The 23752-nt window shown below is 36.5% G+C and overlaps 1 protein-coding gene across 7 annotated transcripts in view; it reads right to left on the bottom strand.

The window, feature by feature from the left end:
• SK (small conductance calcium-activated potassium channel) overlaps nucleotides 1-23752 on the bottom strand; it is a 69757-nt gene that overhangs the window by 6922 nt on the left and 39083 nt on the right. Inside the window, exons 3-7 of one of the 7 annotated variants that reach the window (XM_069060382.1) lie at nucleotides 18376-18601; nucleotides 12638-12877; nucleotides 7587-7694; nucleotides 1760-2104; nucleotides 1610-1705 (exon numbers count right to left, since the gene is read on the bottom strand). In XM_069060382.1, coding sequence (XP_068916483.1) covers nucleotides 1610-1705; nucleotides 1760-2104; nucleotides 7587-7694; nucleotides 12638-12877; nucleotides 18376-18601 — 1015 coding nt within the window. The other 6 variants (XM_069060383.1, XM_069060384.1, XM_069060385.1 and 3 more) reach the window with 6 other exon arrangements.

Raw genomic sequence — 23752 nt, 5'->3', positions numbered from 1 at the left:
TCAAGAGATCAAAGCTCCTTTCATATTTTAGTTCATTTTTAAATTGACTTGTCTGATAAAAAACTAACAATTACAAGATGATAAAAATTTGGCTTGCTTTCAAAAATCATAAAAATAAATAAATAAGGCACTGAGGTGTTTGCAAGTTATTGAACTCTTTTTACGTAACTTGGTGCACGTCTAAATACTTAAGAATATTTGAAAATGTTCTTGTGACGATGCGCAATGACATTTACTGGACGAAGTCGCCCTAGAATACCTAAACCAATCGACTTTTAAAGGCTTATAAAACTGATCTAGAAGTGACGGCTTTATTTGATTTTGTCGTGTTGGAAGTGTAAGTCAAATTTACTTTGTTATAAATTTTACAACAACTTTCTTTAATGATCAGCTCTGAACTTTCTGGATTCTTTTTCTTAGAACCAGTTTTTCCAATAAACGAAAAGGCCTGAAAATTAGTAGACTTTTATTGCTCGAATAATTAAGAGTTAAATTTTCTTAAATCACCTCAAAGTGATTATAAGAGTGTTGTTATTTTTTCCAATTGATCTGATATTGTGCGAATAAAATTAAAGCCAGCACATTTTAGTAATAAAATTAATCGAACTAATTTAATTTATTTAAGTATTTGATAAGACCGTGCTTTCTTTGAAGTAACTAAACACAAACACATTTATATGTGATGGATGCAACTTACCTACTACTAAATAGAAATTCACCTATTTGTCTCGAATTCCGTTTGACAGACAGTTTATTAGCCTCAACATGCCTTATTTATTAGAAATGATTCAAATCAGCCCGCACTCAGACCCTCTATTATTTAAATATGGAAATTATGGAAGGGAAGTTTACCCACACCTACTATCCCTAAATATGGGAAACACGAAGTACCGGAAACTTACATAGCTAATTATGAACTGGTTCCTACTCATATTTACGCTAAAACTTAAGTTTCAGATGCGTTAAGTAGGTAGTCTTTACAATATGATGAAGTTTAAATGACATTTAATGGAATGAAGTTTACAACTTATATTTCAGTCGTCGTCAACAAGTTGTAATGTTGTAATGTTCCCCTAATCAGTATTCAATTCGTCAAAATTAAACTGATGCGTGGTGAAGCTGCTGAAACTGATTGACATTTGTTATAAAAGCCAGACACAGAAATCAAAAATTTAAATAAGGATTAAAAAGCTCACAATACACACGGTGGTATAACTGTAGGTTGCAATTTATTTAAATGTTCATTTTATGTCTTTTGATTATTTTTCCCCACAAAACAAAACAAAACCCAGTTTACGTTTTTTTTTTAATGTACAGGGTGTTTTACGTATTTGAATTATTCGTCGAATTGTTGTATTAACAGTGATCGAGGGAACGAGGTGGAAATGTTTGAAGTTTATGAAATTAAATCAAGTCGATGATTCCCTGTCGGTAGTCAATTTAAGGGTTGGATTAGTGGTTGTGGCTAGCTTAGTTGAGTAATTTATCGGCGCCCTTCTCATTATTTTCCAGATCCCGGACTTTATGACTTTTATAATTAATTCCACAAGATTTAGTAGGGGCTTGTGTTTTATCAGAAATTTTTCACGTAATATTGTTTAAGTCTTACCTGCACTTCTAAAGCATGGTAGGCCACAATGAGGCCTAAAAGAATCACAGTCGAAACAGATATCAGAGTTTTGAGCGCAATTGAGTAAAAATCGTCCTGAAACAGAGAACAAAATGGAGCAGTTCGCGAAAAATGTGATGTCAGTCTTACTTTGCGATAGACGCCAGCACTTGAGAGTTCATTTTCTATAACCATAACAATAATCCCGAACATCCCCATAACTAGAGCGTAATCACTAATCCGTTTTCTTTTTTCAAAAAGAGCTTTACGCCGCCCTAACCGATATCCGACATTGGGTTTGTGCTTGAGACTGCCAGACGAAGGACCTTTGTACACACCACTTCCTATAGTTCTTTCCTCCATAAACCGGGGGTAGTCCACGTGACCCACGAGGGCAACACCCGGCTCTTCTTGCTGCATTCTTGCCCCAGCCGAGTCTCTGCTCGAATTTTTCACCGCCCCAGGGATGGAAAGAGTTGACACAGGCTTTCGTAGCTGCAAGCGAGTTATTACAATTCCCAAGATATTTTTGAATTAACTCGATTTATGTTGGGGCATTAACACCGACTCCACAAATTCTACAGCAAAGCTCGTCTATACGTATAACCGATTTTTTGCTTCTAAGCGCCAGAGCCCGTGTTAACGACCCAATCAAGCAACTTTCTCAAAAACAAACGGACTATTTTAACACAAAACCACCCCAATCCAATGCGGGGATTACACACAAAAATCGACACGACAAAATGAAATTGTTTCGATCATGAGAGAGAAAGAGAAGTCGGATTCACGCGTTAATTATTACAGACACACATCCTGTACACAGTACATTTAACAAAAGGAAAGAAGTTCAGTTGCCGCCTTCCAGCTGCAAATCGTAATGAAATTTAAATAAACTTGGCAATTTTTTTGAATGGAGTTGGCGAAGGAGTGAAATTAGACATCTGAACTGGAGAATTGCGATGTACAGTTGTGTCAATATCACGAGCGGTGAATTGAGTCACAAAATAAAGTTGAAAAGGTGTGACGAGAAAAAATAGTCGAAGTTTATCTTGGAGTCCGAAGAGACTTGTTTTGAAAACACGTTGTGTTAAAATAGTTGCGATATCTAAAAGCAAGTTTTTTCAAAGAATAACAATGGGAGGGATTTCTAGCGCCATAAAAATCGTGGAAAAACCTCGTCACCTCGGGTGTTAAAACGCGCTTTTTAAAATTGATGGCTCCCCGGCGGAATAAGAACGAATAACTAAGTTGCGAGAAAAAAATATACAAATGGTTATGAGACCAACAATTACGTTCACATTCCGAAAAGCTGCGATGACGGATGATTTTATTTAGGAGGTGAGGTGACGAGAATTAAACCGAAGTTTGAATGCTCATAGAAATCCCCCGCTTTTATCTGGGGCACATGTACAAAATGGAATGGAATTGTAAGTTGCATAAAGCTCGTTTAACTGTTTACAGTAAGCGTTCTGTGTGTCTCTGCAGGAAGCTACGATATTATTATTTGAACGAGTTTGGGGGTTCAAAATCTATTTACAAACGGTGCGTGCTTCTTTACGCAATTCCGCTACGACGCATAATTATCTCTAATTACACTCACAAAAATAACACTTGTTTCGCTGAAAAAAAGTCTGTTTAAATTAAACGCGGCGCTTGGGTAATATTATCTGTGAAGCAAGGGAAATCCAACCTAATTCGTAACCTAACAAAGAGGTTGAGTTATAGCAGAGTATTAGTTTGCAGTAAAAGGATAGAAGAGTCAGTAAAGAAGCACGCATATGAGGGGGAAAGCAGCTATTGTGAAAACGTGAGGCACTAACCTAATGACGTGTGTTTCAAGTGTTCGGTATCCTATTTCAGAGATATTGTCATTTGGGTTGAGAATTACTTACAAAACACATTTCGGAAAAAGCAAGGAAAAGGCTTTATTAGCAATCGCATTTTATGTAATATCGAAAAATTTTGCTCCATCTGAAACCAATCAAAAGAACTTCAAAGGTTTCGCAAATGCGATCTATCGACGAATTTTTTATAATTTCCTGCTGCGAAATATCATTATAAAACAAAATCATTTCTCGTTATTTCCATGATTAAAATTCCTACCATGAGTTTTTCAACGACGTCCTTGCCACATTTAAATCACCGTAAATACCAAGAATAAATCAAAATATCACATCCAACAAACTCAATACGAATAATTTGTTGTCGCTCTTCCTGATATTTACAGTAGTTACAAGAAATGAACAACGATTATTACTTTTATTTACGGAGAAATAACAAATTTCTTTCGATTCGATTGACATTCCTTTAAAAATAACTGTTATTATCGGAGAAATTCAAATCGAATTAAAACTCATTGACTGTTTGGCGTTTATTCAAACATGGTTACAACCGTGGGTGCCAATTTAATCTTCGATTAGTCCCACATATTTAATAAATGGCGAAATGAAATTATGATTGACCAAATTTTCCCCACATATCAACAACGACAAGCAAAATTTCGTTAATAATTTTCTAAATTAAAAAACTCCATCGGCAGTTCGGTCGAGAGTAACTGCGTGTTTGCACGAAATTTTCCAACTAAATGAATTAATTTAATTTGATGCCTACCAGGAACCGCAAAGTCGCTATAATCACACGTGAAATTTTTACTGAGGACTGTTTGATGGCTTGAGTTTAATCAAATCCGAAAACAAAGTGATGCAGAAGCGCTAAATTGCAACAAGTTAGAAATTGAAGAAACTAGACAAATACCAGAGTCGTCGTTCGAAAAAAAATAATTTAATCCATCAAGAGACTCAAATCGCCTAAATCGTGTTGTAACTTTAGAGTCTTAATTGCACCGTTGTGGTTTATCTGTCACTAAAGCACTGAAGTTTGGAGTGTACTGAAAGAACTGCTGATATGGTCGCCAATTTGTCTCGGTATGGTAAAAGCCGCACGAACTACAAGATCTCGCAAGACGTCTGACTTTTTCCAGACGTTGCTGTCCTTCTGGTGGGAATAACTTTGATAATTACTGCAGGACAATGGGACGCTCTGATTTTGATTTGATATTAATTTTCTAGTAGTTTGCATGACAATAAGTCTTTGTCCCCCAGAAGCATCGGAGATCTGGAGGACGATTGCCGTTAGAGAGGAGTGTGCAGACAAAGTTCGAGTAATTAAAAAGCTCAATCGGTCCGTTACGACGAAAAGAGAGGATATGTAAATTTGTTTTGGAGACAGTAAAATCGTCAATACGGCGAGAGGTGAGGCGACGGATTTACTACAAAATCAGACGCGTCATCATATAAGATCGCGTTACATGCAAATCCGTTTCCAAGAAGCAGGAAAGAATCACAGGAAACCTATAATAAAAAGTCACAATCGGTAGATTTTGACGGGATCGAGCTTTCGCGAGGAAGCTCGCACTGGCAGCGGATAAAGACCAGATTTTCCATGTTCTAATAAAATTACTGATGGTATAAATGAGCAATTCCGCTCACTAATCATAGCAATAAAGTTTTATTTCTATGTAGTTATAAAATTTTATCGCGGCGCTGCGCTTAATTCTAATCGTCGCAACATTGTTGCAAACTGTTGTCCAACAGGAAAGTGTTCAAAGCCTTTTCCTGCTGATGAACAAATGACAATATCACTATGAGACTTGTTAAAAATCTTGCATGCCTTATTGTGCTTAGTGCCACTACAAGTATCTTCAAGGTTTTGTTTTCAAAATTTGCCACATTCGAAACCTACACATGTAAATCAAAACATCGGCAAATTTTTCACAAAACATGTAACCTTAAAGGGTAGCTCAAATTTAGATTTGTTCACTTAACCTCAAAATACCCTCAATAACAACGTGTTTGTTTGGTTCGTTTCACTAATTAGAGGAACTGTCAAGTCGGATAGAATATCGTAAGGACTTCCTATCCTTGATACTTTCTTTTCTGTAGATTCGCCAAAAGCATTTCTAGGGTAATTTTATTCGTCTCTGTTCCGCAAAAACAAACAAAATAATGCACTCTTGCTTTTCCACATTGATTTTTCTTGTGCACTGACACTGCCAAATTGATAACTAATGATTATAGGTGCGTTCAAAAACAACACTATAAATTCAAAACGTCACAGTATCATTTAATCTAATTTATGCGAATTATTAATCAAGCAGTTTTGGTCGATTTTACACTTGTACTGTATGTTACGACTACTTTAAGTATAATAACATAATAAGGACACGGTACAGTAAAACGTTTCCGTGAAAAGGTGCACTTAATGTTTGTTACCTCTAGCAAATCATGCAAGTTGTAAATTTGTGTAATTTTCTAATTGCTTTTTATATTACGTGCAGTTCAAGGTTTACAGAAAGAAATGCCAGCTTAACCAAGGCACTCGGAAAAACTGATAACGAATCGTCAAATCTATGTTAAACCTGCGGGTTTAAAAGCATAACCATTCACCGAAATTTGTTCAACATAAAATTATTACGTTTGCTAATTTCTAAATGGATGTTTCGGCTCAAATATAACTTGCACAAAGTTCAAGTGACTATCAAAAATTAATCTCGAATTAAAACATAATTTGCGCGTGATTCGAATGAGTTGTCAAAAGTATCCAGTGTTTGACAATTAGTATTTAACAATGTGTGCATAATGTACAATCTGTCAAAAATGTGTTGGAGAGATGAATGTTGGGGTATTGTGATGTTAATATGTTTTGTTTATTTTTCTCCAACTACAGGTTGCTGCAGATTAAATCGCTTTAGTGGATATTTTCGAAAACGTGTATTTGAAGCAACAAATTTATTCGTGTCTCTGGGGCCCTCTTTTATGATAAAATTCCACCAATAAGGTTTTGATGTAGAATAATATAACGACGTTTTACGCCCCGTTCTAAAACCGCCACGGGAGGTCGTAATCGCATATATAAAAATTTCCATTGATTTCCCTGTGTACACTTTTTTACTCTCCATCGACTGTATTAAACGGTAAAAAATTATCTTTTAGCACAAGCAGTTTTTGATCGGCGAAATAAAATGTTATGTGCGTTGGATTTAGTTGCGTCTTCGTTTCGCCGCTAATAAATTGTTTAATTCAAACATAAATTTCCGTATAACTTCGTAAACTAGATGGAAGAAATAAAAGCTAAGCGAATTCTAAACCGACATTACAAACGGTATTATAGTTAATGTATTTTACGCACTTCCATAAAACAAAGCACAGGATCCAGCGTTATGGTAACGCTTAAAGCTGTTTTATGCCTGAACGGATTATGGTCGGGACATTATGTAAAAACTATTGTCACGTTAGCGATGCTGATTACAGACGAATGCCGGTTCGTTAAACTTAAGCATGAGCAAATCGATTCATTTTCCATTGCTGTTTAATTGCCGAGCAAATGAACCGAATTTTCCTCGGCACTTTTTCACTGTATTAACACAAATTTACGCACTCTCCGGCTTTTCATTAATTATTCTTTTCACAAATTGCATCGGATGGGTTCTCCATCACCGGCGGCTTGCAGATAATATTATTGCGCGGTAGCAGCGATCATTAAAAAATATTCAAATCGTAGAGAGGCCACATCAGCGCAGGGCGAAATAATTTGGCGCGCGTTTTCACAACCGCAACTTACACACGAAAAGTGAACGTTTCTCCGTGACAGAGACAGAACAGTACGATGGTGATGTTTGACTTTGAGATGAAGTTGTAAAAAATGCGGGTGAGAGTGGAGTTTCGAAAGCGGCGTCGGAGCGAAGAAGTTGAGGGAGTATGGCGCGAACATGATTTAAATACGTGTTTACCTGCTCATTTGACACATTCCTGCGAAAAATTCAAACTGCAATGAGTGATAGCGGCAGTCTTTCGAAACAAACACATTTTCGTTTTAGTTGGGCGCGAGTTGTGAGCGGGTGCGTTTTGTTTGAGGTTAAGTGAAAAAAGCTTAAACTTTCGAGCTGTAAAGTCAAAAGGACTCTAGTTGATGAGCCCACCGTTTTCACATAGGACACAGTATCGCTGGTTACTTCTGTAAGAGCGCGCTTGAGTCGAGTTCGGCGCGCTTGCGCCATGGTCTGAGAGGACGACAGCATCCCTGAACCCTGCGTAGGACCACATTATGGGATTGCACGTCTCATCTTACGAAATATCACTCTCACACCTCATTCAAACAGTCAAACAACACACAGACAATCCAATCGAGCTTAGTTCGATCAATATTTCAGATAAAAATAAACGGACGGACCCTTTGCTTCTTCTCTCGGACCGAGCGCTCTTTCGGTTTTAAATTCACCCGAGATAAGAGAAGAAACAAAACGCCGTCCAATTAATTCAAAACTGTGAAATCTAAACTCGCTAAATGAAATTATTCACCAGATGAATCCCCCGTTTCGATATATAACCGCCATAAAGATAACCCTTCCCGCTTTGGTGGGCCAAATTTTTTAACGGAATTGTCATTTGTGGGAGGAATTACCGAAGATAAGCGTCCATCATTTTACGGACACAATAAAAGCACATTTTCGCGCTGACGCCCCCTGAAAATTTTTGTCAAAAGTTCCTGTTTATATTGTCGCTATAAATTTCGCGCAATCAGAACCGTTGCAGTATCACAAAAGGAGGGCTGTTGAACGAGCGATATAGCAATGAGTCAAACAAAGACCGTTTTTATTGCTAGAAGGAGAACAAACAAGGAAAGTGACGCTCCACCGACCCGTCCGGCTAGACTAACACTTCTTTTGTCCAAAAAGACAAGACGTATCTTTGTTTCGTCCAAAGGCGTGGTTTTATTTATCGCTGGATTGCTCATCACTCGCCAAACATGCACCACACACAATTTTTTCCTCTAAAACGCATCTTCCGTAAATTAATTTGCAACAATTGGAACGATGCGGTGCCACCAAATGTGCCTCCAGGTCGCAATTTTTCGATTGCTTAAAATTTTCATTGAAAAAATTCTAACCATTTGTTTCTCTTCTGCACTATAACAAAGAGGTCAGCCACTTTTGTCGGCATTCCATAGTATCGATTTCACATTCCAATTCAAAAGTTGTCGTAAGTTCTGCGGAAACTCTCTATACTCATACAAATTCGAGTGGTAACCTTTGAGTAAGTTTTTGATGAAATTATCTCGATAATTTGACATTGATGAGCCACAGAACTGAAAGATCTGCTCTTTCTAATAATAAACACCGCACAGTGTTAATCTTACTTTATTTTAATTAACATTTGTCCAAGTCACAACGTAAAATAAACTTCCATCCTCTTACTAGACCTTTATGTAACTAGATAAAAGTAAAACAAAATCCTTCTATAAAAATAGTGCACGTTAACCTTTCTAAGTACATAAAATGCCGAAAGCATATTCGCTGTTGGACTTGGCTCCATTTAGAGCGAGACGTAAGATGTAACCGAAACCCAGACTATTCTAATGAAATTGCTTTATTTACTTTTAAATCTGGGAAGTGAATTAAATTGAAATTGATTGAAACTAGTGCGCTTCACAACAGACGTAATGACACTCCACCACAAAACTCCGAATACTGTATTTCAACTTGTCTACCAGATCTCTAACAATCTTCAAAATAATTAAAGCGACATTTGCTAAAAAAACGTTTTTTTCTAAAATTCCTAATAATAGTCGAGCTTTAGCGAAATCCTTTGAAGTGTAGTCAGAACAGATCTAATAGAATACTGTTTGGCGGCTTGCTGAGATTGCATCACTTCCATTTGATTGAAGCGGCATAATTTCAATAGCTCGTGTGACTTTTCAAGCGCAAATATTTGCACAGAAATGTTCTCTTTTTGATTAAGAATCTTGCCGAGCATCTGTCACATAGATGTAAAGATTGTGTTTTTATGAGGGTTCATAAAACTGTAAAAGGCGCTTTTCAATTAAAACAAACACAACTGTGGATCTTTCACATTTTACAAACCTAAATGGGGGAATTTACTACGTCGTATAATAATCATTTGTCTTATTAACCCGTCATTAACCACTTTTATTTTGATAATATAGTTTTACGTTCAGGCCAGACTTAAAATTCACCAGACGATTTTAAATTTATTTAGCTCGAGACATAAAGTTACTCTGAACCAGAACAGATACAAACTTTACTTAACATTGATGCTTAAAAGGCAAACCTGTCGGTGATGTTATAAAAACGTCACTAACACTGTGTCCTGAAGTCTCACGATCCTCATTGATGATAACTTCATCTATAATTTTTTTCCGCTTTCGTACATTGTCCAGATTTTGTTTGCAAGCATTAGATGGGTGCGAAAAGATGTAAACGATTGCAATCTTCAGTCCAAACGTTATTCCGGCTAAATAAACTCGAACAATTTTTTAGTTGTAATAAATAACGTCATTTGGACGGGACAGAAGAGTTTGTCAAGATGCGATACAATCTATTCGGGAAATATCTTGAAAAACAGTGATAAATTCACAACATTGTCTACAATTCTGAACGAATCCACACATTTCGATAATGTGTTACTACTTTCATCAGCAGCCCGCCTATAGGCAAACAATTCATTAGCGTTGTTTTTTAAACAAACGCTTCAAAACATTCATCAATGTCTGAGGGCAGTAAAAATGGATAAGTGCGTTTTATTGAAATTTATGTCCAAGAGAAAAATTTATATGTACAGTAATTAAGCTTAGCGTACGACCAAGTGTGGTTCTTGATCAATTTTTAACTATCAAAAGTTCCTGTTTGTGTAAACGAAGCCGGCCATTTGGACTTCCGCCAACGTGGACTTGGTAACACAATAAGTTTTAATACGGCGATTACAAAACGAAAAAGACGTACACGGTTGTCTATTTTTCAAGAAAAAAATTCACTTTTAATGCGGTTGAAAGAAAATTTGAAAGAAAAATCCACATAGACTACATCATCCGCTGCCTGGCTTCCAGTTTTCGCGGAGTCTGCGGTGAATTATTCGTCTGTTTTGAAACTTACACCCTCTTCAATTACGATATATAGATGTTGGCAACGCATCCAAAAATAAATTTCCAAATTCGGTCAGGAGCGCCAGTTTTCTCTGAACTTTGTTGTCGGTAAATTTCGATCAAGATTCGAGTAGATCAATTTTTTCACATAAATTACTTTCGTTAGTGGACAATAAACGAATCTCGGTAGTGGCTTCAAAACAAGATATTTCCCTGAAAACTCAATTTCATAGGTAAAGAAAGAGGCAATCTCGTCTCCACCTCCGACGTGGGATGTATTCCCATCCGTTTCGTAAATATAAAATACATGTTTTGGATGTAATAAGAACGGATATCGAATTTGTAATTAAATATTCGAATTGGAAAGGGTCCCTAGCTTCTTTGCGGAAATCCCAACTCAATATTTTGATTATCGACATCTTCAAAAGACTTAATCTGAACAAATTTAATTGAACTTTGATATGCTCGCTTTCTAATTTAAACTGGGCGTCGACAGTCTCTGAAAAACTTCCAAAATAGAAGATTCAGATTACCCAGTACAAGATGAATAGAGACTTCCTCCAACTCGTTTAGTCCTAATTAAATGTTTTCAATGGAGCTACAAACGCTGATTTTCGACTGCCTCCACTGTAATCACGCATACTGTGTGTATACAGTTTAGTCAAAATAATTGCCGCCAACAAATTCGAGAAAGATACAAAATTGGAGGCGAGGATGACAGCATGAAGTGTGACAGAGTAGTTCACTCGCCCACCACTTCCAGCAAAATGAGGATCAAATAAAACAAAGGGCGCAGGCACCAATTACAGATGAGTAAGTTTAACATCAATTTCGTCGAGTGAAGTAAGTGCTTTATTAGAGATACATCTTAACGTGTTCTCTCAGGACGTCAGAGTATTCTTCTGACAAAGATAATTGCCTCACAGGAACAAATTATCATTTTTATCGGCCGCTTTAAAGCACAAAACAAAGAGTTGTCGAAGCTTATATTCGAATTGGACTTGGACCTTTTTTGTATTTCTTCCACCAACTGAACCATTTAAGGAGAAATGCAAAATGTTTGAACAAATTAAATAGTTAACGTGGATATTTTCGGCCCAGGATTAGTATCAACGCATTTTCAACTCCCTCAAATATTTAATCGAACATTCTCGCAACAATTGTTGGTATGTGAGCCTGGTGACGATGCGTTGAATTAAAATTTGTGGTGGGGGAAATTACCTTCCTATCTACCCGTTTGCGTGGCTTCGTCGAAAAGTTGTTATTCGAGAATAAAATGTAGTGTGAGATAATGTTAGAGTGAGGGGAAGAAACAAGAAAATACAAATTACCGAGTGTAATCGCATTTGTGTTGCCAGGTCTTGAATGTGATATCTATGTTCTTAAAACTTTCGCGCAAATCTGAGCATAAGAAATGGCAATTTTATCTCTCACATATTTTGAGATGTTAGAAGTGAGTTTAAAGAGTCAAATTTATATAATTTAACTTTTTCCTTGGCTGCTGTAAACTTTTAAGAATACACAAGTTCGTGTTTCGGAACGCTTCCATTATAAACAAAACTTCATCGTCTATTCCAATTACTGGTCTAATTTTAAAATTTACTTATTAAATTATGAGCGTACCCACATCTTTCGAGTGGTTGTGAGAAATTTAATTTTATTCTTTCGGAACAAGTTTAAAGTTCGAGTATTTTCTATTAAAACGTCGTTTTTGTTGCTTTGGGATTCGGGGAGGAAGGTTTTCTTAGTTGAAGAAAAAATAATTAAAACAGAGCCTTAATTTTCTTTATTTCAACAGTGGTCGTAATTTCCGCATTGTTGTGGCGGTAACGATATCTCGATCGAGTATCGACAAATGAGAGAGCAGTTTTGTTCGCGTTTGGTGTTTCGCCCCTAACTCATATCGACCATCGCTCGATTCTCGCTTAGATATCGGCCGGCCTCGTGCGAACCATCGACATATTCAAAATACAGCTGGTGTTATCGATCTTAGGAGACTGAGAAGCGGTCGCAAGTCGTTTTAATCCCCTTTTTGGCGCGAGAAGGGCTGACGTTGCAATAAGGGCGAGGGAACATATTCACGCTTCATACCTGGCGGAAATTCCGCATCGCGCCGTTGATCCGGAGCGAGTCCGCCGCAATTCCCGCGATGCCGCCTTCGCCGTGGTCCCGGAGCTGTCTGAGGGAGGTAGAGGGGGCGGTGCCATGTACACAACTCGCGCCACAACATGGTGCTGAGGCTTCAGGTTGTGAACTTTGCCGGATTATCCTGGAGCCGGGCAATGTGGTTACCACAGATGGTGGAGCTACTGGACATGAACTGCATGACACCTGCAAATCACCACCCAAGTGCTATCATTTTCGATCGCTTCCTAAAGCGAACACCAATTTCGTTATGTGGAATTGGTAAGAGACAGACAGAGCAAAGAGAAGTGACATCTACGAGTTCAGTACGGGCAGAGAGTGCAAAGGTTAATGAAGAACGCTGAAACAGGACATAACACTGAAGCACTGGGTTTTACTACAGCTGGGAATCTATATCGGTACAACAATTTTTTTCAAAAATTACAAATTGGAGACGCGTCTTGAAATTTGAAACGAATCTAATTTTACTTCCAACAAATACAAATACCGAACTTGAATTTATGCCGTAATGACAAACGACAATCGATACTTTATCGCTAATTAATGAAACGTATCCGATATCACCCAGCTCTAGTTTTATCTACATGAATCTTTGTTATTTGGGTTATTTAATAAATTATTTACAATAAGAATGTATTGAGTTCTTTTACAAGTACGAGCTACTTGTAAAACAACTAAATATACACTGATTTATTTACAAACATTTATGCTATTTATTATTCATTATCATTATTTACAGTGCTCCCAAACATCACTTTAAATTAAACATGCAAATGCGGTGGAGAGTTCTGAAAATGCGGTGACTTGTGAAGCAAAGTAACAATTTAAATACTCTAAATTATTTACAAAATATGCTACATTTCGATAAAATATTTTTAAGGATAACAAAGACATGAATTTCCACAAATCTGGATCTAGCTTGATTGCTCTACTTCGTTACATCCAATTTCCATCCTCATTAAATCGTAATATCTAAGTTATGTAACACACATTTAACATAATCTTATAAACCCACTTCAAACATTTTTGAGTTGAAAAATATACATCAATTTCAAATAAAATTATTCCGGTTTTGGTAAAGTATTTCATCCGGAAACATTGACAAAAGGAATAAATGTACATTAATATGAGATTCATCTCCAGATTTTTCGACTAGCATAAGTGAATTTTGAGCAAATTACCATGGTATAATAAGTCCTCAGGACTTATTACCTAAAAATCCTTAAATTGTGAGAATGCCGTGCGAGACAGAACCCAAATTAATAATTGCTCTAAAATGTATAAACAAGCGGGGCAAGTAGAACTTCTAAAAGGGGTGCCGGTAATAAACGATCGCAGTTTAAGAATAAATTTCGGAGGTTTTTCAGACCCACATGCAATAAATTTTAATTTGTGTCTAAGCTCTCCTCATTCAGGGGGAGTTTTCGGATTAAAAATGTCTTAACTTTAAACGAAGCTAAATGAAAACGTCCAATGGGTAATCTTTGGATTTGTTTGGAAAAATTATTGTCTTAAACGGAACTTAAACAAAGGTATTGCATATTATGCCGTAGTAATGGTAATTCCATCACTTTTTGTTTTAAATTAATCTGAACCCTATGTTGCTTAATATGTAATTATTTTTAGACAGGGGAAAACTTTCATGAAACATCACCGGCATACACGCGCCAACATCTGCACGGCTACAACACATTTTAATTTAATTTATTCAACTTTCTTTTATGTATTTTTTGTAAAAGCGCTGAAATTCAAATAAAATCAGCTACAAGATGGCGAAACTTTACTAAATTTCATCATCTTTGTGTGACACCGCGTTTGATGTCTACCACTTTGGTTTATCCAAATCTATAAAAAACTTGATCAAAAATAAAATGAAACGGGCAGATGGTCACAAAAGAAAATACATTAAAATTGTTCTGAAGAGACGTGCGGTAGGTTTTGAATTTTTTAAATTGTGCGACAATAGCAATATGTCTTATTGTGCAATAATTTGTAAAAGTGCAAAAATTTAATGTAAAGATAAACATTGAGAAATGTGTGATTAGACAATTAATTATTTTATCGCTGTTTCCACATTGATTAGAACAATTTCGTGGCAACTAAAAATGAATCCGACAAAAACAAATGTAAGAGCAGGACGTCTCGAATTTTGCAATCTTAGTGTAACTCAAACTTATGATAGGTCTACAGCAAACAATTCCAGAAAGATTATTTTCCAAAGGAGGAGAGGGTATAGAGGTAATTTGCCCAGTCGTCGAAAAAAAGGAAACGGTAGAAATGGCGTTCGTTCTATATTACTACATAAAAGAGTATTATTTTGGATCGCTAAATTTTATTAGTGAATGTGGACGGCTTCGGTAAAAATTGTACGTCACAGATAAAATTTCCTTCTTTCGTTTTATCCGAGAGATTACTCAGATACGTTCCAATTTGATGGCAACACCCGGCGCCTCCACCAATTTTAAAGCAATACAATCAGTAAATAGGATTTTAATTGTTATTGATTTAGTCGACTTAAAGAGAGCTTTTGTTTGAGTAATTCTCGCCAACCGAAAGAGGCTTTGCGGAGTTTCCGACCTGCGAGAGTGACATTTTTCATAATTTTTTTGTACGATCTCTCTCAGTTTCCCCAGAACTCTTCAAATGGTCTTATGGCGTAAAAGTGTTTTAAGTTTCTTATTACGTTAAGTGGGTACATAAGACGAAATGCTTGTGAGAGTTGTTTAAAATATTTTCGAGGAAATTAGATATTGTGCGAAATAAAACATAACAATAGACTCTGTATAGAGGTGACATAACAGTAAATAGAATTGCCGTAATTAGGCGTTGAGAAATGGAGAATGGTAATAGAAATGAAATGGGGCGTATAATACGAGATACAGGGTGATTATCATAAAAAAATTAAACTACTATATTTACCATAGGGTAGTGTTAAGTGAGGCGAAATCATTTTAGTCATGATTTTACGATTCGAGTTCGTTGAACCGAATTTCTTATATAAAAATACGGAACGACAATAAACTACACTGCCGCTTAGTCTGCCCCGAATGGTGGAAAATTATAGTTGTTGTAAATTTTATAGGGGTAAATGATGTTGTCGAACATTTGACCTCCACTTGATGAGGACATAAATTGTGAGGTCGAATCCGGGAGAAATCAAAAATCGAGCAATAATTCTTTCCCGTAATTACTGTCATTTAGATTTTATTTTTAGTTATGGCTTTACCCTCAGATATTTCAACTTTGGTGAACGCGGCATTTGAATTGTGGTAAAACATAAAAGTCACTTTTTACAACCCGGTTATGATGAAACATGTTACGAAAGGGACGTATTGTGCAAAACTAAACTTTAAGGCTTCTTCCATTCTACTTATTTTAAATCTTTTGTATCGTTGTCACGCCTACGTAAATAATTTTACTTTAACAAGATTTAGACAGAATATGGTTGCTTTGTGCGGTCCGCATTCGAGGAACGTCACAAAACAAATTTTATCAACTCTCACAGTTATTTAAGTACAACATTAATACATAAATCTTCGTACAAGTTCAGCCAAGCAAAGCGAGAAGCGTCGAAATCGTATCAAGACGATATGAGATTATTACAAGCAAGGTATCAGAGTATAAATCTGCAGAGACATATTGATGAATGTCAGGATACCCCGAGAAACCATTTCGGTAAGTGTCTTGGGGTCTCAAACTTTACGACGGCCTTAACAAAAAACTAGTTATTGGTTCATATTTGTGAGTAAACAACTATTCCGGCTCATCCACTGTGAAACTGCTTCATGTCAACTAAAAAAAATCCTCGTTTACTTTCTTGTTCTGTTTGTCATTTCTAAATTTAAAAGTATTCAAACAATCTCCACAATAATAAGACTAATTCAGACGAAAACACCTGAAATATTTTAAATTGTTTAATTAATTTTTTCATTTTACAACCAACCACTCCTCGCAAATTAATTAATGTAATTGTGTTTCGTCTTCCTGAATTGTTGGGCAAATTTGCTCGTAAAATAATTTAATTTCTTTAATAATTAGTCTTACTCGTTTAAGTAAATATTGGTGGGGATGAGACATTAATTCATAAATGTGCCATGGTAGGCACGGACAACTCAAATTAAATCAACGTTTTCTCATTTAGATTTTCCAAAAAGATACGCTGTCCACATCCGGCTAGAATAATGGACCGGGTGATGTTCAAACAAATTCGATTAGGACGGATTTGAAAAGCGAGTGTAACTAATAATGCATTTGCAGTTTTGACTATAGAGAACAAAAATAATGCGAATTGTGTCGAGTCACGTGATATTTTTATTTGTCACTTTCCGGATCTGTCAGACGTGAACTGGTGACAGTTGTAGCAGCTAAGTAAAAACAGGATAATGGGAGCGCAACTCGCGTTAATCATTATTATCCGAGTTATTTAACGTAGAGCTGCGCAAATAAGTAAAGTTCGATGCGAGATGATAATTTAGTAGTTTTCCCAAAACAATTTCCGATATAGGTGGAAGAGTTACATTTTTGTTTTGGTCCCGAGGTTCATAAATTAGTTTCTGGGCGAGAGTTCTCGCAAGTTCTTCACTAGTTAGACAAGATGATTATTTTATTAGTTCTCCATGTTCGCCGATAATTTGTAAGGTGAGGAAGTGTTACTTTATTGATGTTCCCGTTCGAATTTGCGGCTGGAAGTGGTGGGTTTAAGCGGCGTCAGTAATTTTTTAGTTTCGGCAGCAAAGTTGTGACAACTGCGCTAAAGTTGAAAAATATATGAGAACGAAACTCTCTAAGGTTAATTTAAAACGTTGTGATCATGAACTGTCTAGAAAAATGCGAGTTGCGTGCCGACACGTTCGGCGACCTCTTCGCGAGTCAATTTAGCTTCCCTTATAGGTAATTGTTTCGCGTTTATTGCAGGACCTGGACCAAACAATCCCATTTCCTGGTCCGTCGGTTTCCTAACAAACGTGCAATTAGCTTGAATTTTTCAAACGTTATAATGCGTTAGAAAATAAGAATATGGCAACGGAGCGACTGCAGTTATTTCAAAACAACTTTAAATAAGATTAGGGGAAGTTTATCAAGTTGGTGGGATGTGGAGGTCCCTGAATAATTAAGCGGCCTCAGAGTTTGTTCGTTTGTGGGCCCGGAATTTCCGTAATGAAACCTGGCTTGTGTTATCTAGTCTGCACATGCCGCTGGGATTTGTTCCGTTTTAAATAAATTGATTTCATAATCTGGACCGCTTCCGCTGGTTGTTCGTCTTACGAACTGATCCGGTCGCCTGCATGCACTTTGATGGCAACACATTTCTCAATTTTATTAGTTTGAGGCAGGAAACCAACTCGAAAACTAATCAAAATTGACAACACACTCCAACGCCTAATCTGACATTCTGATGCCTCAAATACCTCGAAGTGATGTTTATTGCCGCTGGTACACTCGGAGTTGATTAACGACACTTTCGGTACGTAAAAAGCGCCAGCTCAATTAGCACACGGTGTGGACCTCAGGACTGTTTGATCCGGTGAGGTATTTTTTACGGCGGTGTAGTTATGCGGAAGAGCTCAGTCCATTCAGAGGGTTAGGGTTGGAATGCGTGGCAAATTCCTGTTAGTGCGAGTTAGGTACTAGAACCTTGTAGTAGAGGGTAAAGAACAAAGCATCTAAACAGATATCTATCTTACCGGCGCGTTGAGGCACGGACAAGTACAATGGTGAATGGATCGCACGCTCTCCCTCGAAACCGAGCGTACAATTTTCAAGGTCGATGCCGGTGTCTGGGACGTTCGTCTTTCCAATATCCCCCTCGGCGACGACGTGTACGGAGCAAGCTGAAATGCATTTGACGAACTTCTGTTCCTGGTCGGGATGTTCGACGACAAGTTTTGCTTGCATCCTTTCACGTCGAGCCTGCAACAACATTTCACCCTGATATTCAACCCCCGCTCGGAAATCACAATTACGCAGATCAATCCCGGATTTTCTGTCGCCGGTTTCGAGACGAAGCACCATTACATTTGCATGCGACTCTTGCAAAATTAAACCAAATTAGAATTACGCCCAGACTAATTCGGAAATCTCCCCACTAACGGAAGCACCACTACGAAACACGGGGTTTTCAACCCGCGTACGTGTGAGCGGGGGCGTAAAAATTCATTTAGTCCAGGCATGGCCTGATGCCTCCGGTCCCTGTTCAAGAACGGACACTCCCACTCGAACCGTGGAGAGGTGTGTATTCAACGGTGGCAGGTGAGGCACTGCCTCACCGGACAAAATCCTACATAAAAAAATATATTCGTATTTGTGTCAAAAATCTTCACACAACCATTGCATCTTGGCACTTTTAACAAACAGTTCAAATCGATCTGTAAAATTTTAATTGCCTCAAATTACTCACTAGAAACGACGTTCAATTTTTCCCTGCCGGAAACCCGAATTGACCGAAAATGACATCGATTTTACGACAATCTAAATTTTACATTATTTGCTAAGTTAATTTTTAATTAGACTTTGATAAATGTCATCCCTGTGGTGGCAGTCGGCATAAATTAAACAAACAGCAGTTCTGGAAAAAGTATTACATATTTTACCAGTCGACGAGGAAATACGAAATACATAAAACAATTACTTGCAGGATTTTACATCATGTGGTATCGCGCGTTCAAATGAAATCCTGGGCTGGGAAGGCGATGTGCTTTTTTAAAGCGTAGATTAATTGGAGTATATTGACAGCTAATCTAAAATTTAAAGCCAAAAAAATCTTTCTTTTTTTCTCTCTTTGCAATGTTTTACATTAAAAATAGAATAACTTAACGATTCCTATTCTCGAAGCAAATATCTAAGGGCACCATTTGTTGAAAACGAATATGTTCAATTATGCCCCGATTAAACATAAACAAATGTCTTTCGTATCAAACGGTGGGAAATTCAAACTTTACACTGTTCTGAACGGTTTAATTTTTCCAACGCCTACTCAGCCCAGGATTTCATTTGAACGCCCGATATTTATTGCAATAGAATACGCGGTAGGTTGTCTTAATATTTAACGCGAAAATTCCCCAAATAAAATGTTTGTAAAATGAGAGATTAAAAAATCATAAATTTTGTTAAACCCATACTTATCTTTCCATTCGAGAACCGACTATTACAAGAAATCTTGCTCAATAATCTAAGAGTTTTCAACCATTAGTGACCTTTATCACCTGGGTAGAAAATTATTTTTCTGCCCTGAATGTCGTAATAAAATTTGTATCGCTTAATTCTCTTTGGTTCATTTACCTTTCTCGGTCTCTTCTGGCTCTGTTCTTCCAATTTAAACTTCGCAGACACTTCTCTTATAAGCCCCCTCGACTTGTTTCCTTTTGTTATTTACATACATCAAAATACGGGGTTGAAAATGTATCCATCTGGCTTATTTGTATTTAATTAACCCTCACACTTAGCATCTCAATATGACAATCTAGAGACTTATTAAGATTTCACGAATTCACTTTCGCGTAACTGCTTTGCTTATTGTGGTTTGTGATTTGTTCGAAAATATTTGAACTTCGAACGTGATTTGCAAAAATTCACCATGTCGCGTTTTCGAACGTATAAAAGTAATAAGTTTGATTAAAAGTTGATTTTATGGCCGGACTGGTAACAGAAAGGCGGCATTTTTGCATTTTTAGTAGCCATTGCGGTTCTTGGTCTTAACTTTAAATTAAAGAGAGAAAATAAGGGCCATGCGGCGCCTTTTACGGCCCACAAATTTTTCAATAACTTAATTATTTTCTTTTTTGCAACTAACAATAAGGCCGAGAATTTAATCCTTCTTTATGCTCTTGAGAATTTCTGTTCTCTTTAATGCCAAGAAAAAAACGACGTTCTCTTCGACAGTTGACGTTGACATTGTAATTAAATCCCTATAAAGTATACTCGTTTCAGAGTGTTTTTAAGAAAATGATTGTCACCGTACCCCAGTAAAGTGGCAGTTCGACATTCGCTCGTTATAAAGATTTAATCACCCTTTTAGGAGTTTGTGACTTTTTGTACTGTTGATTGAGAAAGTGGAGTTGTATAATTTGGTGTTGGGGAAAGGTGGTGTAAATTTTTGCTTTTATTAATTTACGTCGACGCCGAGAAGTTACAAATTATCCGAAATGTTTTTTGGGAATAGGGGATTTGAAGGTAAAATTTCCTTCACTGTTATAATAGGCCTACAATGCAAAAGATAACAGGATGTTAGAATTATGTAAGCGTCTCCGATGAATTCTACAGGATGTGAAGCCGTCTCCAGAGAGATTTTCATTAAATATGTAAGAACGAAGATTTTGAATATAAACGTAAAAAAGAGAAATGGTACCCGCAGGAAAAAATTCGACGAACTATTGTCATCTCGAGACTACACTTTCAGAATTAATCAGTTAATTCGGCGTGAGTTCAACACAACTATTGACATATTTGCTAGTAATGACATAAACTAACGTGAAATATAGATATGGAATTAATATTAGTTAGTGTCTGCCATTGCCATTCATAACCCGCTTTCAGTTGAGACATATATAATGTACCAAGTTCGCGATGCACTAGGTAATAGCTTCTACTAAATTCAAGAGACTTTGCATTTGCAATTTCATATGAATATTTCAAGGAGTCAATTGGAAATTCATTAATTAGTAATAGTAATCTTCTTCGGTGCCAATCGATAATAATCTTCGAACCAACTACATGTAAATTTTTACATCGATCGAAACATACTCGAAATTTTGCAAAAACCGAATTTACATGCCAGAACGAGGCATAATTTAGAACTGATCGATGGAAAACTGATTATTTCTAAATATAGTGATTCTGTAACTTGACAATGTAAAAGTAGATCACACCCAAAGGTGTGGACATTTGAAATAAAAGCAAATGCGTGTTTGTATAGAAGTAATTACGTAAAAAGTACAACAACAGAACAGTAATAAGTGTTTCCTTTTTTAACAAACGTAATGGAAAATGGACTGATTGGGTGAAGAGATGGTGTCGACATGTTTCAAAGTGATAATGTGTAAATCAAATGTAGAAAATCCCTTGAACAATTTGATGAACTGATATTTTTGTTTCTTGAGATATTTGTGCCAGTAAAGTAAGAAAAATAATTTACCTTTGTGGAGTCAGGGTAAGCATGTCCGTAGACATATCTATAAATCAGATATCGCTTTGACACTTGTGACATTTTTCAATAAAAGTGATTTTCTACGGAAAAATTATATATTCCCGATAAATCGAAGACCGGAAGTGAAGCGCGACCTACATAGTTGATAAAATTTGAGTGGAAATGGTGTTGTTTTTGTTTGTAAAGGCACTCTTTCCTATTGGTCATATATTTTTCACGGAGCAAACCTTATTAACTTTCGAGTCCTGGATTTCGTAAAAACATATTATGAACTGCCTCACTAGATCCAAATATCGTTCGCAATCGACATATTAAAATACGATGTATACAATAAAATTTTTGTCGCTTCGCATATACACGTTTTATTGCAAGTTGTGATATTAATTTCGACTCCCTCATTTCAAACAGTGAATTACTTCCTTGCCGAATCAATTACTAACTGTATGCGGAAGTGATGGAGAAACGAATGAGAATTGAGAATGAGGATGAACGCGAAGTGGGGATCAAGACGAGCCATCCTTTTAAACCACTCTTCAACGCCATTTACCCGATAGTCAAATGCTTCAATTTTTGGCCCACGTTCCAAATTTTCAGTTTACATAATTTGGACATTACGTCTAAACGATCTACAAAGTAGAATGCTACAACTACAAAGGAATTTCCAGGAAAACTGTTCTTTTCAGTCGCACAGGAACCAAATCTAGTTTTGCGAACTCACTTTCTTCTGGTTAAAACCCAATGGTAACGACTAAACTGTTCATTATTGTAGGGTTATTAACACAAAAAAGTAAATAAACACAGGATGCCAGTAAAAAGAGTTAAATAAAAAATAATACGAAGAGTCTGATTATTATTTGCTTCGATTTAGATTTTAGACTGACGTTTTAGATGTGGATTGTCAAACTCAAGGTCGCTTGAAACTTGTGATTGAACTGTACGTTAGTGAGAAATCTGTGCTAAATTCCAAATATCTTACAAGCGCATCTAGTTACTTTTCCTGCTAGTGCCAACATAACGACAAGTTCCCAATCCACATCCACAGGGTCACTGACGAAAAACCTTTGATGCTGTATCTTATTGCTTATTTTTTATCCGATTTGACTAAATGACACATCAAATGAAATAATTTTAAAAACACTTCAATACCAACTCAATAAAAAAAAATCTTGCGTCCAGTTTTTGACAGATGAACATCACCTTCTTTTTTTCAAATAGCACTGTACATTTTTTTTTATTCAGTATTGTAGAGACTTGTCATCTGAATATAAAAATGCAAAGAACTATACCCATTCATTAAACAAAAGTCAAGAAATTAAAGAGTTGATGCACAAAATTTAAAAATCAAGTGACCAAAATAAACAAGAGAGAAGTTTGTTCTAAATGCTCGAAATGACTAAGTAAGCTCTGAATATTCACTTGTCAAAACAGTTTGATAATAATGTTGATAATGTTGATAATAATGTTGATAATAATGTTGCTGTGGAAGAAAATTTCCAAAGACGATTTAGTGTTAACGTGTGGTGTGGCATTTTTGGAGATAGAATGGACTAGTGGGTCCCTTTTTTATTGATAGCCGTCTTATTTATTATCAAACGAAATAAGCAACTTTCTGGATGAGATATCAATAGCAGTGTTGAATAGAGTCCTGTTTTATAAGGACGGTGCCATACCACATAATACATGCATGAATTTTGTATTTTTAAATCATTTAAATAATTTTGGTGAAGGATGAAAGGGTGCTCATGGAGCTATTCGATGGCACGCTAGATCCCCAGATTTGAATCCATTGGATTTCTTTATAGTCATTCGAAACCTTTGAGACAATGTTTATTTGACCCCACCAAGTACCCAAAAAGAGTTAAGAAAAAGGATAGTGCGAGTATGTCAGAAAAAACCCCGAAATTTTTTACTGAATGCAA

This window comes from Tenebrio molitor, chromosome X (assembly GCF_963966145.1).
Source record: "Tenebrio molitor chromosome X, icTenMoli1.1, whole genome shotgun sequence".
Classification (NCBI taxonomy): domain Eukaryota; kingdom Metazoa; phylum Arthropoda; class Insecta; order Coleoptera; family Tenebrionidae; genus Tenebrio; species Tenebrio molitor.
Note: the sequence above shows the minus strand (reverse complement) of the source record. Positions and strands in the feature narration are given on the sequence as shown.